General features: G+C 43.0%; 1 protein-coding gene across 1 annotated transcript; it reads left to right on the plus strand.

The window, feature by feature from the left end:
• Window positions 1-9467: 9467 nt before the first annotated feature.
• LOC118120647 (regulator of G-protein signaling 8) lies at window positions 9468-16706 on the plus strand. The gene is made up of 5 exons (XM_035175772.2): window positions 9468-9596; window positions 13101-13178; window positions 13384-13442; window positions 15564-15730; window positions 16000-16706. Coding segments are annotated over exons 2-5 (396 nt in total). The 5' UTR covers window positions 9468-9596; window positions 13101-13176; the 3' UTR covers window positions 16168-16706.
• The last annotated feature ends 7342 nt before the right edge of the window (window positions 16707-24048 follow it).

A 24048-nucleotide genomic window follows, 5' to 3' on the forward strand; every position in this document is an offset into this window, starting at 1 on the left:
ATTTATCCACTTTTAATGAGCCCGACTGGAATTTCAATCCCTGAACTCGCCATTCTTCTGCGTGACCTCCATTACGAGGCACAGGACTTTACTGTATCCTAATGAACACAAATGGAAATTCTCCTTCTCTCTGTGTAAAAAGCTTGTTTTGTTTTTTTTATCCCCTCCGTCGTCTGATGCGGCGACCAAAGAGACGGGAGTTCACTCGGGGAGACGGGGATTCAGAGCGTGATTCCACCGGTCCTGTTCCGTTAATGAGCCGTTGGTGGAAACTCAACAGTTCCTCACACCTACTCAATTATTTTTTAGTGGGGGGGGGCGAGTGTTTGAACAGCGGCGTGAGAAAACTCCCCGAGGCTGCACAAATAAATCAAGAGCAAAAACTGGCATCAGGAAACAATGATGAATTTATTAATGCCCACAGGTTCTTCACACAATAGGTCGGTGATAGCAGCGCATCTCGTTAATGGCTGTTTGGGTTTAAACACGGGATGAATTTCTCTAAATCGTATTGAAAAGGGTTTGGACGTGGAGTTGTTTTCTTCCTCGGGCGAGTTTAATTTTTATTTCTCTGTTATCAGGCTGCCGCACTCGAGCTGATTGGCCCGCTCTCGACTCCATTATGATTTAAAGCAGGAGTTGATGGACGACACCTGGATTACTCGTGTATCCCCGGGAGGTTCACGCCGCGCCATCAGAAAAATAAAGCTTATGTGGCGCAATCTCCGCGCACAACATACCAGTGGCATAATGACTCATTCTGATTGCATCATTAAATAATTTAGGCCGCCACAGGCCAAACAGCTTCGTCTAATTCCTCCCCAGTCGGACGCTTTTACATGCATGAGCAGTAGGTTCGTCTGCAGCCGTCAGAATAATCGTCCCGCCTGCCTCTTTCTCCCACGTTTCACTCGCTCCTCGACTAATTTTCTATTCACACAGCCGAGAAAAGGCTTATCAGGGGGAAAGTTGTAGCATCACAGGGTGGTGCAAAAGTTTTAATGATGAAAGTGCCAGCAGCAAATTGCGACATGATTCACTGGAGTCTTGCGAGAGGCTTTTTTTTTTTCGACAGATGAGACAACCATCAAGAAGAAAAACAGAAGAAGAAGATGAAGATGACGACTAATTCATGTCAAGCAACAGATTTTGGTTCTCAGAGAGAAAGAGGAAATGAATGATGTCGGCAACTTGGAAAATCCCATCTGACACATTTTAATTCAGATCTTCTGATGATTCCTGTGGGTTTTTTGTGAGGTTTGAGATTCCGTAAGAATTCAAATCCTTCAACATCCAAAAACCCAACGAGCATTTTTTTCTATCTATTTATGCTGCTGTTTTATTCATGTGGCTGCTAATGGAATTAATTCTCTTAATGCACAGTCAGCTCCTTTTCTCTTAGACATCCATCAAACGCACGCACATGACGGGTAAGACAAATGGACCCTTGCATTTTGCTATACATAGACGCCGACGACTAATATTTACGTGTGTGCCGTGAGATAAACAGTTGCCTAATTGCACCATTCCACAGCTCGTAACGACTCTCCGTATCCATTAACGTGAGGTAATTAGTCCTAATTTGCATCATTAAATGCAAAAACAAAAGCATAATCGTTTATGAATGCTCAATCAGAGGATAATTACCTAGTTTTGATCTGCATCTTCAGGCTGAAGAGGAGAGTAAATAAAAATCAAAAAGACGGAGGGGAGTCTTTGTTGTTCCACTGAAGAACGAGGGCCGTGCCTCCTCTTCCTCCCCTGCTCCTCCTTGAACGCACTCGTTTCGACTACAACAAACCCAGAAATTTGACTATTTAATTACTGTTGGCCCTCTTTGCTGTGGGAAAATAAATGCAACAGCACAACAAACAGCTTTTTGTGTTGTGCTGCTGGTCTGCACGACTTTCTGCAGAATAGTGTCCCTCTATGTGCGGATCGTTAGCTGCTGGGAAGACATAATGAGAGGAGCACTGAGAGGATACAGTGTGTGTGTGTCTGTGTGTGTGTGTGTGTGTGCAGTGAGTGAATATATCAATGCATGTGTACATGTTACTGTTTACATGTGTTTACATGTGTTGGTGAATCGTCCTTTAGTGTCGTCAATGCATCTATTTATCCGTCTAACTATTGAAGACAATCCTGAGCAGCTTCTGTGTAAATATAATGATTGTATAGATTCAAAGTCTGCACGTGTCTGTGTGTTGTTTTGCATGTAGTTATTTACATATGACTACATATGTGTGAAGACATCATAACAGTTGTATGATGTCTTCTGTGATTCATGTGTACACAGAACATTTCAATTTAAAGGCAACTAAACACCTGATTGTGAAATTGTATCACTTCTGATTTGTGTTAACTTCAAACCCATTAAATATACTGCATTGAAATACTTTATTTTGAAAACTGTTTTTTGTTTTATTATTGTTTGAATTCCCACATTTTTATCCTCCTATTTCAAAAAGGCAATTTCAGAATTCAGTGCTAATAATTAATTGTTTGTTGGTTCAAAACAAGTCAACTATAATCTTCTTGCCCTGATTCAGTTGACAGTTTGCTCATCTAACATTTTAATTCAGGCAAAGTAATAAATAAGTAATATAAAAGTGGCTCAACTTGGTGAATGTTGGATGTTACACTTTAATATGAGAAGCTCAAAGTGGATATGATGGATCAGGTCGGAATGGAATCCTCAGACATTTGAGCTTTTTGTTTACGTTCTGTCATTGTCCAAGAAAATATAAGGAAAATACCAAAAACAAAGAAAAAACAAGTTCTGGTGAGTTACTGGATAATTAAAGAAATCACCCTCTCAAAGTTTTAAAGATAGGAATTAAACAAAGTGGAGTTTCACACACAAAGCTGTTTACTTGGCAATGAAAGCTGATGCATCCTGGTAAATGTAGTTTAGTGATTTGTCAGCGGATCAACAAAATCTCCTTCTCTTGTCTGTTAAATCGGTGCCCTGGTGTTAATGTTATTTAACGACATGTATTCTTTGTTTCATATCATTTTTTGATAAACGCACCTTCGGAGATTTATTATAGGACGAAGAAATAAAACCTGTATTAATTTAACGTTGATATATCTGCTGTTTTTACGACTGGACTTCGTTCGACGGAGGACGTTAAATCACGCGAGGCGACAAAAATGTCACGGATAAGAAAATTAAGTCCCGGACTCATTTCCATTTTCCTGGAGCGAGGCGTGTCTGATAATTACAAACTATAATTGTTGGCCCAGTGTTTGTGTTTGGTCATTCATCTTCGTAAACTAGACAAAAACACTCCTGGGCCATAAAAGCTGCGTGCCGTGCAGTTTCTAATTTGGAGTTACAGCACCATTTTCACCACAGAGAGGAGGATAATTGCATCTGCATAAAGAGCAACACACCATACACACCTGTACAGTAGAGGCTCGATGGTTTTCTCACTGCTCTGCATGGAAACAAGCGGTGACACACATGCAGCACATGAACAGACGCACAAACACACACACATGAACACATGCCCGCCCGCCACCTACGCAGATGGTCGGTTCAAGCTCCGGAGCTGTGCAACACTGAAGGCCACAGAGCGTCAATCCAAGAGACTCCCGACTCCCCAGCTGAGCTTTTAACATGAGCAACATGAGCGGCCCACAGCCACTGCACATGAGGCCATGTGCCAGAGAGAGAGAACGACAAGACGGAGAGAAAGACAGGAAAAAGAAGAAGAGGAGGAGGAGGAAGCGCCGGAGAGAGAGAGACAGAGCAGACACAGAGACACAGCTCCCCACAGTGGAGCTGCATTGTACAGACGACAAAGCACCGGTGGAAACAAAAACACATGTAGAAAGCTTCCACACGTGCAGAGCTTTATTTACGCCACCTAGAATTTATACACTCTCACTCCTGCGCCCCCCCACAGCAGCTGCTGTGGTTCATTTTGTGGAGCGACAGCGGCGTTACAACTCACAAAGCTTTGAAAGGATACGTGTGAGCCCCCGAGACGCAACGTCAGATCCCCCCCCCTCATCGCTCCTTCTTTTTTTGTTACTATCCTGACTTTTTATGTAGAATCAGAAGCTCCGTGCACGGGGTAATGAGGATTCAGCTGTGAATGGGAGACGTCCTGTGAGCTTTCTGCCAAACATAATGTAATTAGAGGATAGGGTCGGCCCAGGCGAACAGGGGGTGAGGAGGGCTAATCAAGTCTCCGAGTCGCTCCTCGTCTGCAATCAGAGGGACAGCAAGAGGGAGAAACAGCCAAAGAGATTAAATTGATTAGAAATTGAAATCCCAAACCAAATATGTGCTACGAGGAAGTTAATTACAATTAGATAGATAATTTTATTTAAATCTAGCCCTAATTTCCCCAGTCTCTGCAACCGTTTTTTATCCTTCTCCTTGACTTCTCGGAGAGAACTTCACCAAAAGTACGATAACAAGTACATGATGCACGATGTAGACAAAAGTACGTGAGCAAACGAGAATAACAACCAGTTTAGTCATTAATGAGGATGTGATCCACAGGATCCACACTCTCACAAAGGCTTTCCACCGGATTCCAGCTGAATTAGTAAAGTGGATTTTGGGAAGAGGAACCCAGTAAGTGTTCCAGTTAAGCCCAGTGGTTTGGGGTCTGGTTGAGGTCAGACCACACCAGCATCCGGAAACTTGTTACAGACCTTGAGGTTCTAAAAACATTCTACATTATGTTTTACGATCATCTCTGGAAACCTGGAGAGAACAATCCTCTGTTTCTAGCAGAGAACGATGGCCTCCAACTTGGAGAAGTTGGAGGCCATCTCCAACTCCAACACAAAATGATGAACCATTATTTTCTCTTACTAACTTCCACAAAATATTAAATTGTATTCGTAAGCTCCCATGTGCTTTATTAAACATGAATATTTGAGCGTTTTGAGTCGGTTGTGTGTGAAGGTGTAAATTTAATCCCAGCGGATGGATGAGCAAACTCAGACCAATGAGTGGAGAGTAGTCAATCATCTGCTTCTGAGTAAGCATGAGCTGCACTGACTTTATTGAGGTCACAACGTGAGGTCATTGCTGTTATTACCTGAAAGAGCTCGTAACCGTTAAAAAACGTGCACAGACATCATAAGACAATTGATTTAAAGAAAGATAAAGTGACTTCAGACAGCAGGTATCAAGGCAGAGCCTGTGTTAGGTTGTAAATATCATTATATTACAGTGATGTATTAGAAACCACAGCTGCACTCACACCGACAACAACTTCTGAATGTGGAAATACTTTCACAGATAACTTTTTAATAGCTCGCAGTGAAACTGAGGTTGTCATTATGCTGCGTACGACGCTCCAATGGCCTTCGCCTGTTCCTGGCTTATTACATTAATGGTTTATGTAAATGAACATTTGTATGAACACTTTCATTGTCAAGGTCTCGCAAGCAAAGGTGGGTTATTTAAGACAGACCATACTTTCTAAACAGATGTTTTCCCCCCATCCGCAGCTCATTCCCAGTGCGCGGCGTGCACCTCGCAAGCCGGCCGAGCAGAAACGTCCTTCAGCAGCTCGCACACGCAGTGAAAGCTCCGATCTGAGTGCTGTGGGAATGGAAGGCATCCAAACAACTCGAAAAAAAACCCAAACAACAACAACAAAAACAAACACATTTGAAGTCCTTGGCTGTAGCTGAAATGTGAAATGCACCAAGAGCGTTCTCCCTTTGAATGTTGCCGTAATGGTTATGAATGCATTTCTCACGGCGGCCCCCGGTGCCTTCACTTAACCCAAGGTCGGCCACTCTGCCTCGATGTTTTATCTTGAATTAGGGTGAGACTGTGTTTTAGTTTCTCTTTGCATTAATGCCAGGACTTTAAAACTGCATAGATTTAGACGATTCAGTCACTTGGGGGCAGCGAAACAAGCTATAACAGGAGAATTTGTAACTTATTATCATTTGCAAATACTTGTTTATTTAAACATCGAGCAGAGAAAAGACAAACTTTAGCTAATTTTTCCAAAACCCTGATGAACGTCGCCTCAATAGTCAGTCTCCATTAAACTCCTGGCTGCTGCAAATGAGCAAACAAATTAAAACCATCTGCAGAATAAACCGGCTGCTTATGGTGAAACAATAGTGAACTTTCATAGAACTCAATCCAGTCTGTTATTTCTGGCACATTTGGACAACTTGCAGAGCATTATCGGACTCCCAAGTTTTTAGTAGGAAGTTTAACCCGTGATTAGGTCTGCTGCAGCAGAGTAAGGATCACGTTAAGCAGAAGCACTGACCTGTAACGTACGCCGCTGTCAGACACCGATCATCCATCCATCCATTAACTACACCGCTTATCCTGTGAGGGTCACCGGGGGGCTGGAGCCCATCCCGGCTGACACAGGGCAAAAAACCGAGGTACACCGTGGAGAGGTCGTCTGTCCATCACAAGGTCGACATGCAGAGACAACAGGGTCTGGTAAAGGAACCCAAGCAGACGAAGGGAGAACATGCAAACTACACAGAGACCAGGTCCATGCTGCCTATCAGACAATTAGAAATGTTCCATGGCCATAGTTTAATTAATGAACATTGCACCAACCATCCATTATCTAGATCATTTATCCTTTACGGGTACAAGTAGCTGGATCCAATCCTAGCTGACAATGGGCAAGAGGCAGGGTAGACGCTGGACAAGTCAACAGCATATCACACAATAACCTGACCCCACTCTTCATGTCTTTGGACACTGGGAGGAAGCAAGAGGACCTAGAAAAACCCACAGTGACAAGAGGAGAACATGCAAACTCCACACAGAAAGGCCAAGAACTGGTAATACTGCAGAAGTATTGAGATCAAATAGAGGTCATTTCACTCGTCGACTCACCTCAGTGGAGCTTGACATCAGCTGACTGGTTTAAGTGCCTGGTCAGAAGCATTAAACCCGCTCGATGGCACCGAGGCAGCTGAGATGTGAGTCGATCAGTCTGGGATTGAGTGAATCTGTAATCCCCTCACACTCGTGAAGTCTCTTCTTACTCTTATCTGTCCCATATATTAACAAGGCGTGGCACACAAATTGTGTCTCAAACTCATTAAGCATGTGCGAGTGATTCTATCCCAGGTGAACACAGTCGGACGATGACAGAAACTCCCTGATAAACAACACGTTATTGATTTGCTACGACCCCCCAAAAAAAGGCAGTTCTCCATCATTGTTAAGTGATAGGACGGCAGATCTGTTGCAGCCCGGCTGGTGATGAATTCCACTCCGAGTGCGTATCTGACAGGTTTCTGTTGTGAATGTCAGACTCCCAACATCTCCACTGGGGTCATTACAGATGCAAATCCCAGTCGCAGATGTGTTTTATGACACCTGCTCTTGTTTTCCAGGCTGGCCTCCCGACAAGTGTCCCATCGAGGACTTGCAAATCAAGACGGGGAAACGAGAGATGGGCGGACAGGTAGCCCCGCTTAGCTGTCAGCATTGTCCCTCGTCTCCATTAACTCCCCCCCCCTCCTCTCCTCTTTCCTCCCGATCACAGCTCTGCCATTTGTGCTCCCATCAGTCATTTTCATAGCCCCATCCTTCTCCCCGTCTCTCTCTCTCTGTCGCTCTCTCCCTCCACGTTAGATGAGGACATTGCACCCCACCTCTGCCTGATACCTGAGCATCTGCTTCCCGCTTGTCTCCAGAGAGCTCAATGCATACGAGGCTTCTGTGTGAACTGGGTCAAATTGCTTCCTTGCTTTCATGCAAATGAAATATAGGTTCCAATAACATGCAGAGGAAATACTTTTCGGCATAAATTAAGGTGAATACTGCTGAATAATCCTGCCCAGCACTGCATGTGTGCGTAACTTAGAGGTCAACAAAGCAGGGAGTGAATGTAAAAATAGACCATTGATATGTCCCTGAATCCCACATTAAGGTTGCAGCAGTAAAGAACGTTCACATCCTCACATTTGAGACGACACACAGCCTCTTGATATTGTACAATTCAACCGAGTATTACCAGAAATATCTCAGATACCAAAGCCCCTGCAGAGGTTAAACACCTGGGGCGAAGCGCCAGTCAGTCGAAATTGAAGAAGCCTCCCGGGTGAGAGGTGAAACGCTTTTCGAGTATCTACAACCAATTCCAGTCGCCCTCAATTCAGCCCAACTTTCGATAAGGGATTGTATTAACTTTTCTACTTAAATATCCCGTTAATGCGTAATTGATCTTCTTGGAACTGCAGCTTTTAAACGTTGACCTCGTGCTGTACTTACACGTATAATTATATCCAACCAGTGAGGTGGCAGTGAACTCATGAATCATCTTTCTGTTGTCAAACCAAACTTTTTTCCTCTATCTTAGTTATAGCCCCTTTGTTTCAGACTTGAGATTGATCCAGAACAGAAAATCTAATTTAAAAAATGAAAAATCACAATGGAATTAATGATAATTATGGTTCACCAAGAGGAATAACTAAAATTATACCAAAGGCGCTGGCAGCTTCATACTATGTCACAATGGGAGTAGAGGGGTTTTCATTTTCACGTTAACAAAGCCCCTTGAATTTAATGTTTTTCTTCTCGACTGTTATTTATTTGTATGCAATATATGCACTTTGTTTTTTAATTTTTATGATGTGGTCATTTCTGCTGTTGCCCCTAAAGTCCCGTGAAATGCTCCTGTAAAAAATGTGAAAGGTAAAAAGGCGTCTTTTAGCCACCATCCAAAATCCCAGATGTATTGAACATCAGAAACCTGGTGCCTTGCCCAAGGGTTTTCAAGACGCCATCAAATTGTTTCATCTACTTCCCATATTCCTGTTACCTTTAAGGCAGCGTCGCTTGTGGAGACCAAGTTCATTTAGTCAATAAATGTTCTTGATTCACAGCACAGACTGTAATTGGTAAGAGGAGTGACCAAGGCTAAAAGTGAAAAACAAGGCCAAGACACAGCTGAGAAAACCAAGAAGACACCAAGACTCTATGACATCTCTGATTAATCAGAAATATCACGTTGAAAATGAATTACAAAACAAAAGGTGTAAAAACGTTCATATTACTAAATCTAAAACACGTGTTTCCCTCCTCACTGAACTGAGAATTTCGCTTCTCTCCAGAGATGCGTGATTATCTTCAAGAGCCGACATCCGAACCCGAGCCGAACCCAAGCCGAACCGAGGCCGAGGCCTCCAGCAGCGATACCAGGGCAGGTTCAGTCACAGCTGTGTATCCGTCTCCATCTGCTTCGCGTTGCAAACCCATGATTTGCTCGAAGCACCAGAGCTTTAAACCCTCGTGAGGTTCGTGTGGTCTCTAACTTCAGAAAACTGCAAATTAGGGGGGTTTTGTCTTTACAGCCCAAAAAAAGCTGCAGTTAAATGTTTTTGTGTTTGTGGAAGTTTAAGGTTTAAAAAAAGTAAAAGAATGAGAGCTGACACTTGAGCTAACCCCGGGGCCGGCCTGCGCTGCAGCTCGACATGCACGGGCTTGTACCTGCAGGGTGAGTCAAGGAAGCAGAGGGAAGCTTGAGAAAATAAGGGTCGGTTGCGTGTTGTTGAGCAGAGATTCCCACAACAACTTTGGCGTTACGAAACATTCTCCAGTCTTTTTTTGGCAGCGGGACACACATGTTGTAAGTATAAGCTCCCGAGAATATTTTAGGATGAACTGGTAGCATTGAGCATTGTGAATGTTTTACCTCCCCTCCCGTCCTGCCTTGTTCCTCGGTAATGACTCTGTCTCTCTCTCGCTCTCCCTCTGATCTCGCCCACGCCACAAAGCATGTTGCTAAAATAAAACAGGCGTATGTTCTGCGGCCGGTTTCCCTTCTCATCTGCCGAGTTTGTGTGCAAGTGTTTCTGATGGGGACTCCTGTGATCCGCGCACTTTCTGTTGGAAGTTTCTCCCCTCTGTGTTTCTGTGTCGCTCTGTGAGCCGGCAGCTCGCGCTCTCATTTCCATCCCTGAGAAAACATGAAAAAGGTCCAAAAGAGGAGCGAGAATTATTCCGGCTGCGTTTTATTTTCTCTGTGCTGCTATATGATGCAATCATAAAAGGACAAGCAAAGAGAGAGTGGCTGCATTAGGTCTTTCTTCTGATGCCTCGTCCCGCACTTCTGAGGGACTTTCTGATAACACATGGCTTAAAAGTAGAGTTCAAAGCCGCGCTGCCGAAGCTGTCAGAAGTTTCTGTGGAAGAGGTTTCATCCAGCTTTGTTCAACTTTGGAACAATTGGATTATTGTTTTGTTTTTTAAAGCAGATATTAAACTCTTTTGAGGAATCCTCATGTTTGTTTTAATTCATCGAGGACAGTCGGCTCCATCCTTGTTCAAAGCCAAAAGAGAAACAGCAAAAATGAATGTCCTTAAAACTCAAGTATCTAAAAACACACTTACTTTCTGAATTATAACTCTCAAAATAGTATTGCTGACAGCATAGCGATTGTTAGCATTATCGTTAATAGCCACACTGGCCAGATTACTACACAACACATCGATTTTAGTTTTATTTTGTTTTTTAACGAAACCTTAATCGTTCGACAAAACCCAAGAGAACGAGACAAAAATGGACGACAATCTATGAAACTCAGTTCTCAAGAAAAAAAACCTGGAAATCTGTTCTCGCAGTTTGTGTTTGCTCTGAACACTCGTGTCTGTGAACTCTGCTCAGATGTGTTTTATCACTGAGACGTGTGTGTGTGTGTGTGTGTCCTCACACTCCCACACTCTGCTGCTCCTCAGTCAGGTCTGTCACAGCAGAGCGTGACACTCGCCTCTCACAGTTGCTTTGGATGGACAGTTCTGCCCCGGAGCCGTCTTCCTGCCGGCTGTGGTGCTGATGACGAGTCGGGGGAGTCCAGATCTGGCTCCGTGACAAGCCTTTAAAAAAAACGCGCCTGTTGAAACCGGTTGAGTTTATGGAAGCACAATGTACATTAAGAAGTTTTAATACCACCAACAACTTATAAATGTGTGTAATTGTCTGATTGTGGTGAAGAAATAAACGAGGAGACACAACGGCAGTGTTACTTCCTTGATGGTAAGTGGTGCTCGGCTGCACCCACATTGCTCCTCACTGCTGAGTTGGGACAAGCAGCAGGAAGAGCAGCTGTGGTTTTGTGATATTTCCTGTGACAACACCTTTCTTGTGACAACACCTCCACATGACGACCGTTGCTCGGCGCTGGTTTACTGAACGTGCCCGACATTAAATCTGAGGAAGATGAGGAAGCAGCTTTTCTGTATTTAAGCACCAAAGATTCAGAACAAACTCCCACGACATGTTGGAAATAACTTTTTAATGATTTCTTGCTTTGTTTTGTTGTGTATAATATGTAACAATTCTTCATTGATACGTCTACAAACAACTTGACTTATGTTAGATATTCTGTTGACTTGTGTACTTCCAACAACACTTAAAACCCAGAGAAATCCCCAGTTTAATTAGTTCAATTTCATTTAATCGCCTTTTTATTGAGACACATCGGCTTCACCCGTGGATTTCCGCCTCTCTGCTGTAACTCTTGGGGCAAAACGACGTATTACGAAAGTAAAAACATGCTGGTAACCAGTCTGCTGTTTTCTCCCTGCTCTGTTTGTACTGGTCTCTCATTATGGATCTTGATTATTCATTGCGTAACGTGAATAATGATGCGTGTCTGTGTCACATCACGTAGAGTTTTATCAGCAATGCTGGTGAATACAACAAATCCCATGGTTGCATTATCTCCCTCTCTCTCTCTCTCTCTCTCTCTCTCTCTATATATATATATATATATATATATATTGTTAAAAATTGCTTATTGCCTTACGTGCTGCCGTCACACAGGAATTCCCCAGTTTGGCATCGGTAAAGTCCATCCATCCATCCCATGCTGCTTCTCGTCATGCAACTACTTGTTCTGTTAATGTGTTTTTAATTGTAAAGCAGCGTCAGCAGCTGTTTATGCTATAAAAGTGTATTATAACAATGTTATTACTATTTTTAGTGTTCGCTGGATGCATGCTGCCAAACACAAGGCTGCAAAAAGTGAATTCCTTAAACTTTTCCTACAAATGAAATCCATCTATATGCAGCCGACTGTTCAAAACTAAAAAATAATGTGCATTCAACAGATTTTCTGGGGATGAGTCACAACTTAAGCGATGTAAACAACATATGTCTCTATCTACACAGAAGCTGCTGCACCTGCATGTTTACAATGCATATTGATATAAATTCCATAGACATAATCTGCTCAGTATCTCTCATCCATTGCACACATCACTCCGTCCTGAGAGCCCGTCACTGCAGATGCCGGCTCCCTATTTATTTGCGTCCACGTTTAATCTCGTTCACCTGTAATTCCTCGTTTTACATTCACGTCTCTGACTTGTTCTTATCTGGGGTTTTATATCTCTGCTGCTTCTACAACGACCCACTTTTACCCACTGGGCTCATTAAAATTCCATCCACTTAAGGATTCTCCAACAAGTGAAGTAATGGGAAGAAGATGCAGCCAGTTCGCTGCCATGTTGACATAAATCTAACTCGTTGGTACAATTAGATTTACAGAAATAGGACTTTCAGCTTAGTTTAGTGAAGCCAATCCCCACAGCGGCTTCAGCGAGTCCCACAGAATATAAATCGTGTAAAAACCCAAGATAGAAGAACAGGCGGACGTTTAAGTATATGTGACTTTGAAAAGTAACCAAGGACCTTGATTAAACGTGATTTATTTATCTTTAACTTTCTGCTTTTAACGCTAAAGGACAAGATTTCACTTCTTTTTTTTTTTTACTTTCCACTAACTTTTCACTTCAGATGTGGATTTTTTTTTAATCTTTTCATACGAACAATAAAGATGCTGAGCAGGAGCATTGTGATGATCTGTCACATCTTTTAAATTAAATGGAAAAATTGTATTTGCTAGAATAAAAGATATCGATTAGATTTACTTTACAAACAATATCTCGAAACTTTATCGTGTTTTCCCCAAAAAATTGGAATACAATAACTAAGATAATAAGTAAAAGTATTTGTCTGTTAGTGTGTGTGTGTTGTGACTGAGTGTGTATGCACGTGTGTGTACGTGTATACGCATGTGTACAGAAGCACTCGCCCTAATTGCAATTTTCCCACTTTGTTTTGTTGTAGGTGTCGTCGGGGGGGGGAACTCACTTCTGGAGGAAAACACTGACGGCTGATACCTTGTATTCCAGTAACAGCCGATATGTGAGTTTTCATTACTTCCAATCCTCTAGATGTCACGTTTTAGAAGCTGTCATGTCGTCCATCTTTATTTACAATCTACGATCCGATGTGATTTATAGATAAACATTTAAAAAATAAGTAATTTCTCAAACCTCCTGCCCTCTGAACAATTTACTTATCACGTTTTTGAGAAGATTTACACTTTTCTGACCCTGTCGCTCTGCAGGGCTCCTGTCAATGTCACGGTGTGGGCGGAGTCGCTGGACCAGCTTCTGGAGTGTAAAAGTAAGACTCTCTCTCTCTCTCTCTCTCTCTCTCTCTCTCTCTCTCTCTCTCTCTCTCTCCCTCTCTCTCTCTCTCTCCCTCCCTCTCACTCACTCAATCCCTCGGATCATGTAGAATCGCCCTCGGGCTTCTTTAGGAGGACGGAGGTTATATTCTTCCTTCAGCTTCATCAAATCCGTTCGGAGATATATTTAAAGGAGGGTTGACTCCGGTCGAGATAAGAGGCCTGATGTGAGCTGCCGGTGTGGATAGGGCGATTCCAGCCCTGCTCGTTTTCATTTATATCTCCGGCTTCCACCTGACCACGTCCCCTGCCTCTATTTGAAAAAGACTAAAGGGACAGATGGGTTCTCTGCCTCTCTTTCCGCTGCCTCTCTTCTCTCATTACTTTACTCAAACGAATTCAGCTGATCTGTAATATTTCAGCCCCGGTGTCTCCAGCATCAAGATTAACTGTCCTCCCGGAAGATAAATTCTCCCCCGCACCCCACTTGCTCCATTTCCCTTTGTTAGAAATGCGGTGTCACAAATGACAAATTGGTAAACAGTGGGGGGGGGAAAGATAAATAGTCGCGCATGTGGCAGATGCAATCTGACGGCATTTACCTTTACATCTTGTGCGATTTTTAAAGAGTCGACTCTGTTATGATTGAGGGCTCAGGCGCGGAGCCGGAGTGATTCGCCGCGCTCTCTGGACATATTTTGTTTCCTGTCAATTACTGTCAGAGCGCCGGCTGTGATTTATGTAAAGCAATTTGTGTGAATAACACCGGTGCTTGCAGTTAGCTGTTTGATTGTGCTCCCAGAAGTATTTTACACCTGCGCTGGAATCACAGCGCCGTGAAAAGGCCTGTAACAAAGGTAAGGGGGTGCGAGGAGGAGATAAGGACTATAGGTGCATGCAATTATACGACGCGGAGGCGGTGCACGTCGGGACGCCCGGGCGGCGGCGTGGAGGGTTTTGAAGTTAACGGGCCTCCAGACATTCGTCACAATAACCTGGCAGTTTGCTGCGTCGTCACTTTGTTCGCTGACTTCTTTGAGCTAACGAGGGCTGTGCTGAGGAAGAGAGAATGTGAGCGAGAGATAACTGAATAACATTTAACTAAGGGCTCGTGGCTCTTGTGATTTAAAATACCCAGAGTAAGTATTAGAAAAAAGAAGTTAGCGAGGAGGTTCTGGGTTTAGTGCTTCAGCTTCCTCCTAAAATATATCAGTTGGAGACTCTTTGTGAGTGTGGTTGGTTTTTATCTGTTGGCCCTGGCGACCGCATGAACCCCGCCTCCTATTACCACATGTCAACCGTTTGGCATGTTGTCCTCCGCCATCTTGGGTTTTTGGAACCAGAAATAACCATATTTGGAGATTTGGGGGGGGTGGAGCCTGACTGACACTGCCAGCACATGCGCCCTGCACTTTTTGGGCACGACTAGCTGTCAATCACACAGTGTCCACACCCCCAATGGACCCGGTGCTTTATGGTCCATTTGACTCTAGATGGGACCATAATTTACAAAATAAGACTTATGCCGTATTGAAGAAGTAAGATTTTTACTGACGTTATAAATCAAGTGAGAAATAGAGTTTCTGGACCCGGAGTCTACGTCTGTTTTTATATACGATCTATGGATTTGCTCCAGAGGTAATAAGAGGTAAAGATAGTGAATGGTTGATGTTTACAGTAAAATGAGCTTGGAAGTTAACTCTGGAATTCAGGATCAATATGTCTGAAAAACAAATCTCAACTTTTATTTTATTCGTATTACATTTTATAGATTTTTTTTAAACTCTCCAACCTCTTTTATATTTCTCTCTCTTTTCTATTGTCTCATTTTGCTTTCACAATTTGATACTTTATGTGAAGCCCTTTGAATTTCCTGTGAAATGTGCATACATACAAATAAACTAATGTACTTACAGTGGTTGGGATTACACTTAGAGTTGTTTGTACTTTCATTACACGTCTGTCTTTTTCCTTTCCTGTTGTCGTTGTATGTTTTGTTGCTGGCTCGACAAAAAGCGAGGATTATGGCAAAGGAACCCGGTCAATTTACTCCAGAATAATTTAACCTCTGTTGAAGGCCTGTGTATGTTTGTGTGTTTGTGTGTGTGTGTGTGCAGTGGGCCAGCTGGTGTTTGAAGACTTCCTGCGGACAGAATACAGCGAGGAGAACCTTTTATTTTGGCGGGCCTGCGAGTGCTACAAGAAAATGACCAGCGATGCAGAAATGACGGCAGCTGCCAAGAGGATCTACACAGAGTTCGTGCAGGTCGATGCTCTGAGACAGGTACGGCTCTCGAAAACCGAAGGAATATGAAAGAAGTCAGACCTGTGTCATTTTAAATCAGCTCCGATTGTCGGGCTGCACGGTTTCACTCACTTCCCACTATGAGCTACATCCGTGTTTATGAGCCACCTTTGCTTTCTCTGCTCAGTCGTACGCGGCTTTTTTACTTTCCCTGTTTCCGCATGCAGCACTTTCTCATAATGTAAAAACCGTCTCCAGACAGAAACGACTCATGGGTGAAATAAAAAGTTGCTGTTTTCTGAACACAGATAAACATTGACTGTGCGACGCGAGAGGAAATCAGCGAGAATCTCTCTCAGCCGGGGCCCGCTCGCTTCGACAGGGCGCAGAGGCTGATATACAGGCTGATGGAAAACGACTGTTATCCACGATTTCTCAAATCAGAAATCTACCAAGCTCTCCTGGAACAGCAATGAAAGCAGCTGGAGGGAATAAAAAGCTCGGCCGACGCCTTCTCCGGATGATTGACTCTGCACTGCGCTCCTTAGAATTTCAGTTTAAACAAAGAGGCTCGTCTGTGACGGGGAGCAGGAGAGGACGCAGATACGCGGCTGTCGGTGCGAGGACTGACGGCATCTCGCAGCCAAACGTTATCAAAATAATGTATTAAGCAGCTTTTTTTTCAAGTTCTGGTTCTGGCTCTGACTGCTTTGTGTGTAGCATAGGAAAAGTCCTGTAATTCAGCCAAAAGACGACATGAAGTTCTGAAAAGATGTGTTTGTTTGGAAAGACGAGTATTGATAAAGACCAAAAACCTGTTATTATTCTGTTCTGAATAACCTGTTACCAGCAGTGTATTAAGTCTAACTTTGTTTTTGTTGTATTCATATTACACGACAGTACAATAACGGCAACTGTAAAGAATGTCTCGCTGCCTGCTGTGTGAGTTTAGTTTTATTGTTTCAGTTTAATACTTCAATTAAAACTGTGGTGTTTTGTGTTTGTTGGACCGGAACTACAGCGACTGGTTGTTTTCTGATGATCAACTAATGAGTGTGTGTGTGTGTGTGTGTGTGTGTCAGTGTTGTGTCTCAATTTATGAGCAACTGATAGAAACATCAGGAAAAATCCCACTGAATTTCTCCACTTTTCAGGGATTAGTTCTGCGTCTATATTTACTAATGATACTAATAATTCCTAGGTACAATCAGAAAGTGAGTAAAAGCAAATAACTAGAAATACACATCATTAATCAAACATTAAAAGTAGTTCTGATGTTTTGAGTGATGATTTGTAATATTTTGAATGTTTTAGGGTCAAGGCCACAGCCAGGAGTGATAGGGTTAGGATAAAGGATAGGATAGGATAGGACACAGGGTAGGACTTAGGATAGGATAGGGTACAATAGGATAGGACATACATGTAGGATAGAGTAGGAGAGGACATAGGATAGATTAGGATATGATACAATAGATACTGTAGGATAGGGTATGACATAGGGTCAGGTAAGGTAGGATAGGACATAGGGGAGGAGGATAAGACATAGGGTCAGGTAAGGGGAGGATGGGACATAGGGGGGTAAGGTAGGATAGGACATAGGGTCAGGTAAGGTAGGATAGGACATAGAGGAGGGTAGGATAGGATAGGATAAAATGGGACAGAGAAGGTCAAGAAGTTGGGAAAGAAGAAGGAAAGTCTGTGATTTGAAAAATAGCTTCAGACGTTGGATGAAAATAACCAGGGAGAGAGTGGACACATAAAAAGCCAGGGAGGCAGGAGTATTAAGAGTGGAGAGAAAAGGGAAAGGAGCGAGTCAGTAATGAGAAAAGGAAGGATTTGTAGAGAGGGACAATGAGATGGAACAAGGTGTGGGAGGTGAGGGTATTAGCAGAGGCAGAAGGAAACGGAGAGAGGAAAGGAAGGAGTGAAAAAGGAAATTAGGTCTGAGCACAAACATCGGAGGGAAGGTTGTAGAGGACGGAGGGGGGGAAGGTGCGAGGCAGGGAAGTGGGACATGATTGAAGGGAGGACACTCGGCAGGACGGAGAGGAGGGAGGAAGGATGAACAGGGGGAGGGCTCGGAGGCAGAGAAGCCCCAGCATGGTCCATGTCACCTGAGCAGGAGGCAGAGACAACTCCCCACGACTTTGGGCTCAGGGACACACGAGTGGAGGAGTTCACTGTGGGTGGGAGATGAGACGGGTTCTCTCTCTCATCACAGAAACTCCCAGACATCAACTCCTCCTGTGGCAGATCTCCTGTGTGTTAATACTGAGCTTTAAAGATTAAAGAAGTGATTAGTGTGGAACTTTCTCTCATATTTCCTGATCTGAGGTCACATGAGTGTTTCTCTTTTAGCTTCATCCCTTAGAGCTACAAGTGTATTTGTGTCAGAGACTCAGAGAGAGAAGCTGCAACCCAGTTAAATAAACCTGTTATAAATATTCATCTTAGTTTTCATCAACATTTTATAAGATCACATAAAATACGACAGCGTCAAGTTGCTGAGTGTAGTTTTTTGACCACTAGGAGTGCTGTAGAGCGATGTTGTGAAAATAGATGAAGAAAATAAAGATGGAGCCAAATCATCTGGATCATCCTCCTCCGTGTTAGCAGATGGGACATCGACCAAACTAAAAGGTCAAAGTACATTGTGAAATATATCTTTCTCAAATATTTGTTTTGTCCTTTTAGGGAGTTGTTATCAAACTGAGGTATGTTCAGGAGTTCACTTGTTTATAAATTTGGTTTTAATGAGTTATTGATGCTATAAAAATTGAACATATATATAAATTTGAAAAAAGACTAATTAGAAGCACAACTAATTAGCTGTAGATAATATGTTTGTAATAGTCTGGTAAAATCTGTGTGAATTTTTAATGTGAATATCATATTATTTTTCATTTGTGCTTTAATAAACATTTTTCAACAGGCTCGCTTTGCAAAAACCTTGAGTGGGAATCTTCTCATGGACCCATTTGTCCAAGAGTTTGTTTTTCAGGACTTGATAAAAAATGTAAATGTGATATCGTGCGCGATATTAAATAAAAGACGAGATTTGACACAGATGCAGGCGCCACCTTTTACCAGATCAGTGATTCGGTCTTGAACCTGAACCTGCAGTCGTCTCTCTGTGAAATCACTGTGTACGTTTCACCACTAGATGGAGACAAAGGCCTGGTGTTAGAAACTGTACAACAACAGCCTCATTTAAAAAGCAGAATGTAAAGGACTTTTAAGGACAGGTTTACTTGTTCATATTATATTATATTATATTATAATAACCTAGCCCAGGAAGCCACGTTTTACAGGTTTAACAGGTATTTTAATAACTGGGACTCTAATCCCTGTAATTTAACCATTAGTCAGCTAATTATCTATGATATTTAAGTGGGAACACTTCAAGAATGAATCGAACACCACAGGATCTCCAGATTTCTCTCCATGTTCATTCAGCCTTATTACTGGTGGAAGATTTTAAATAATCCATGACTCTACAAAAGCAGGAACATGTGGTCAGGTTCCTGCTGACGGAAGTCGACCAGTTGAGGGACTGAAGTGTTGCTCATGAATCAGGGGCTTGTGTCTGAGGACTGTCGACAGCGTAATAGGAACCTGTCAGTCTGACTTCCCCCCTGAATCGGCCTCGGCCTCGTGGACCTCCACCACCGAAGTCTGTTTCACTTCCACACACACACACACACACACACTCATGGTGAAACACTGATTCTCCACCCGACAGGGCTGTGGAGACGGTATTCTGTCAATCATTTAAATGCTTTTGAATTTCGCTTTATATACCTCACATGATTTTAATCTTGATCTTAGAGTCCAGAGGCTTAAATGATTAATGGACAGTAGTTGCTTTAACCCATTCACACACACATTCACACATCAGGGACAATTTGGAATCCAGGCTGGAGGAGCCAGGGATCAAACCCACCGGCCTTCTGGTTAGTTGACGAACCGCGACTGTGGCTCAGGTGGTAGAGCGGGTCAAACTGACCTGAACCATGACTCCACCAGAAGGAGGAGCCATCAGAGCTAAACGCCCCATCTCGCCATGTTAAAAAAATCAGAAGACAAACATCCTGGATCCGCCCCCTTTATTGAATCAGCTCCAGAGGATAAAGGAGTTCTCGGCGGGCTCTGACCCCGCCCCTGGCAACAGGAGCAGTCCTGGCCTAATCCTGATAACCGCCACACAAACAGAACCGACAACATTCTCCTCGGCTGAGATGATAAAAGCCGGCCACCGTCATCAGATCTTATCTGTGAGAAACGAGCACACGGACGATGAATCAGCAGCGTGAGATCAAATCCCCTTTTCTGCACTTTTCTTGGTACAGATCTGAAAGTTAGCGTGGAAGCGAGAACTGGACGTCCCCGCGTCCTCCCTCTCTCTCAGCTGGTCGCTCACTCGCACTTGTCACTCATCGAGACTTTTCTCACTCTGATGGAAAAAATTAATTTCAGACAACAGAGGTGGCCACACACACACACTCACACACACACTCACACACACACACACACACACTGGTTACTGTCGCTGCGTGAAACCTCAGTTCACGCCGTTTTCTCTCCTCTCACTGTGACTGCAGCACTTTTTCACGCGTGACCCCCGAGCACAGTGGTACAACAGCTGCTCCACTAGTTTTAAGGAACTCATTGGTTTTGTATTATCAGTATTAACTTGGCCTCTTGAGACAAAGCACATGCTGCAGCTTGTTGCTGTGTGTGTGTGTGTGCGTGACTCAGTCGGCAGAAAGGCCCAGCCTCCGTTCACCAGTCACACCTACACTGATAGTCAATCAATCAGATACACAACTACAATGCCACGGTATGCAAACACTAAACACGCACGTTCAAAATACTTCACGCTGTGTACTGTTCCTTTTGCCTCACGCCTGCCCGAATGAGAACATATCAACTGTGTTTCATTCAATCAGCACAATGTGTTTCCACAGACGAGCTCAAAAGTCCACAAATCAAACACAGGCCCCAGTTTCCCTCGGCGTTGCCTCACGAAGTCAGCTTCCTGTCGATCGGATGTGATATTTCTTGACTTTCCTTTATTTTGCAACGTCAGTGTCACAACAGTCTGTGTGAAAACGTGTGAAAGTCAGAGTTGTACAGCGTCCTGACGAAAGAGGGAGGCTGCTGACAAACAGGGGAAATTCTGCCGTTGTGAATATTCGATACCAAATCATACGAGACGGATGACGAGTGAGAAAACGTGTCTCAGATGAAAGACTGATTGTTAGAGTGAAAAAGGTCAATGGATAATCGGCAGTAAAATGATATGACACATAGTCTTCATCAGCTCATGAAGACAAGTTTAGACCTTTACAGTTTCAAGACAACGGAAAACAAACTTTATCCCCGAATGACGACAGTGTGATACAGACAAAACACAAAAGAAATGGAAGTTTATCTTTGTGTCTAAGGTTTAAGTTCAGTGTGTGTTCGCTCTAACAAACTCTGCATGAGCTCTTTAATAAAATATAATGAAGAACAAAATGACCAAGTAAGTGCAGTGGATGAGTTTATGTGAAGTTCATCTTCGCTGTGAGAGATGAACGTTATTCTTTTTGTATTATTTAACCAAATAAAATAAATATAAAGATTCACCTAGACTTTGAATTCTGAAGAGAGTACACGTGACATAAGTATAAGTATTTACAAATCAGACACTTCTCAGGCCGATAATCAGGCGTCAATAATGTTTTATCTTGCTACTGGAAGTGAACATGGGAAATCTTTTAATAGAAATGAAGTGCGTGTGGTCCGTCGTTGATGTGTCGACTTTAAAATCAAACATAAAGTGAAACAAAGGGAGAGGAACTGGGAAGTTTTTTGAGGAATTTAATCAGTAAATCTACGACGTGATCAGAGGCTAAAAATAACCTTGTTTGCTGAGAGATATCTGTTTTTCATCCTGATTTCCTCCTTTTATTAATTCATTTTTACCTCCGTGTGTCAGTGGAATGTTTTGTTAATCTCATGTGTTGATTTAGTTTTGTCGTCTTCACACTCTGACGTTCACAACTTATCTTTGTATTAAACACATTTGACTAGAACAGAGCTGGTGGAATGAAATATTTACATTTTGAACAAGTTGACGTAGAAAAACACACTTTAGTTTTACTCTAACTCAAAACTGCATAGACAGTCAACTTGTTCCTGTTTCCATGACGTTACTTTGTCGTCTTGTTAAAGCTACGATTTCCACTACATTGAATTATTTCAGTTAATCAGTTAATGTCAGTGAAGATGCACATTATAACTTCAATAACTTGAAAATCTCATATTAATGTTAAATGATAAATGTTAAAATATGAAATTTAAACTGTGACACCTCAGAAGAGGGTGTCCTGCCATCACTGCCATTCACAGTAGATATAAGTACTGCAGGCAAAGTGTTCTGGTGAGTACAAGTACTGCTCTCGGTGACGTGCTGCCAGTACTTTAGTCATCATCTCTTTTCCACGACTCTGTCGACCGTCATACGAAGAGGAAACCAAGTGTTATCAGGGCTGAGGCCTCAGGTGTTTAGTCAACGTGTCCTCACTGACTGTAAAAGGAAGGAAAAGAGCTGATTGGGGGGGGGGTGTCATTGGTAACTGGTAACCACACTAGTGGAAGTGCCCCCTGCTGTTTGGATCTGTTGCAACCATAGGTTACGACGTCCTAGCTACGAGCTTGGCGTAAGATGCTGGAGATCTCGTCATATATTTAGTTCAAGTTCAGCTGCCAGGAATCGGTGAAGTGACCTTCGCCAAAGGAGGTCATGTTTGTTTTCGGTCAGCAGGATTACGCAAAAACAATCAAATGGGTTTCCAGAAAAAATAATAAATCACATACAACTTTAGGGCCGATCCACAAATGGGCAGGTCCGAGAATTTATTTGATCACTTTCTTTGAAACATGGTGTTTTTTGGGTCATTTTCACATTCCCCAGGATATAATGAATGGATTTTTTATGTAAAACACACACATATTTAGGGGACTGGTAAATATGAGCGTGTGTAATTTTGGTGCAAACTGTTGGGCGTTGGCGGAGGTGACCCCTCTACTGATGCCACTCAGTGTGGCTCTGTCAAATGAAAACCACTTCTCATAAAGCCTCGGTAGTATTGGTTTCCACATCACTGAGTCTCCACCAAGATGCTGCAAGACAGAGCTTCCTGTGTGTGTGTGTGTGTGTGTGTGTGTGTGTGTGTGTGTGTGTGTGTGTGTGCACTTTCAATACAACCACTGAGATAAGATGCTGGAGCGTTGCAGTTTGTGTCTCTGTGTTCTCCTTTTTCCATTTCTGTTTCCTTTTCTCTTTCATTTTCATTGAGAAACAAAATCAAGTCCATTTATGGTAACTAACAGGACAAGTAGGATTTCATAATGTGCTTCAGGAACCGTGTCACTGTTATGAACATGAACACTGAGTAGTTCAGCCTCACCTGTGACAATCCTGATCGGTTTAAGGAATCTATGAATTTGCAATGACGTCTGTCAGTCTTTCAACGAGGACAAATCAGGACATGGTGTTCAATACAACCCCCCCCCTCCACACAAAGGTGTGGTCACATACCTGAATGCAGATCAGAACCACAAACACACACACCGGGAGCAACACCCACATACGCTGTTTAAAAAATGAGATAATGCCTTTACTGTGTTGTCATGGAGAAAATAATTTGCATTCTGATCCGTGAAGTTTTAACCACTGTTGATTTTGAGTGGCTGAGGACAAAGGTTAAAAAAATAAAATAACTGCAGCACGCTCTGCTTTTTGTGAGCAGAAGCGCCGGGGATTATGGGAAATGTGGTCCTGTAATCTCCACAAACACTGAGGTGAGAAGACAAACCGCAGAATCAAGTTACAACTCAACATTCAGTCAAACCCAGTCGCCCTTTTTACTACATTCTACCTTTCTGCTCGAGCATTGGCCAACAGGAAAAGCAAAACTCAATATATTATTTGTGAAAAGTTACTGATCACGTCACTGTGAACGCTGAGTTACCCTCATTTTTGCATCCTCTGAACTTTCCCATGCCCCCAATGCAAAGCACTGCTCAATGAAGCATGAGGGGGTGAGGGTGTCGGCCACCGGGAAGTAAAGTCCCCGACCTCCCGTGTGCATCGACAGCAGCTTTGAAAAATTACCCACTTCAGCATTTTCTTACCCACAAGGTCACAAGGTTACCACCCCACAACAGCAATGAGACCCCTGAGGGACTCCTGTAAAGCCCCACTCACACCCACATCAACACACACACACACACACACACACACACACACACACACACAGTCACAATAGTATGTTGTAGAATTCCATTTCAATCTGGGTCACCGGGCA

This window comes from Hippoglossus stenolepis, chromosome 14, assembly GCF_022539355.2.
Source record: "Hippoglossus stenolepis isolate QCI-W04-F060 chromosome 14, HSTE1.2, whole genome shotgun sequence".
Lineage (NCBI taxonomy): Eukaryota > Metazoa > Chordata > Actinopteri > Pleuronectiformes > Pleuronectidae > Hippoglossus > Hippoglossus stenolepis.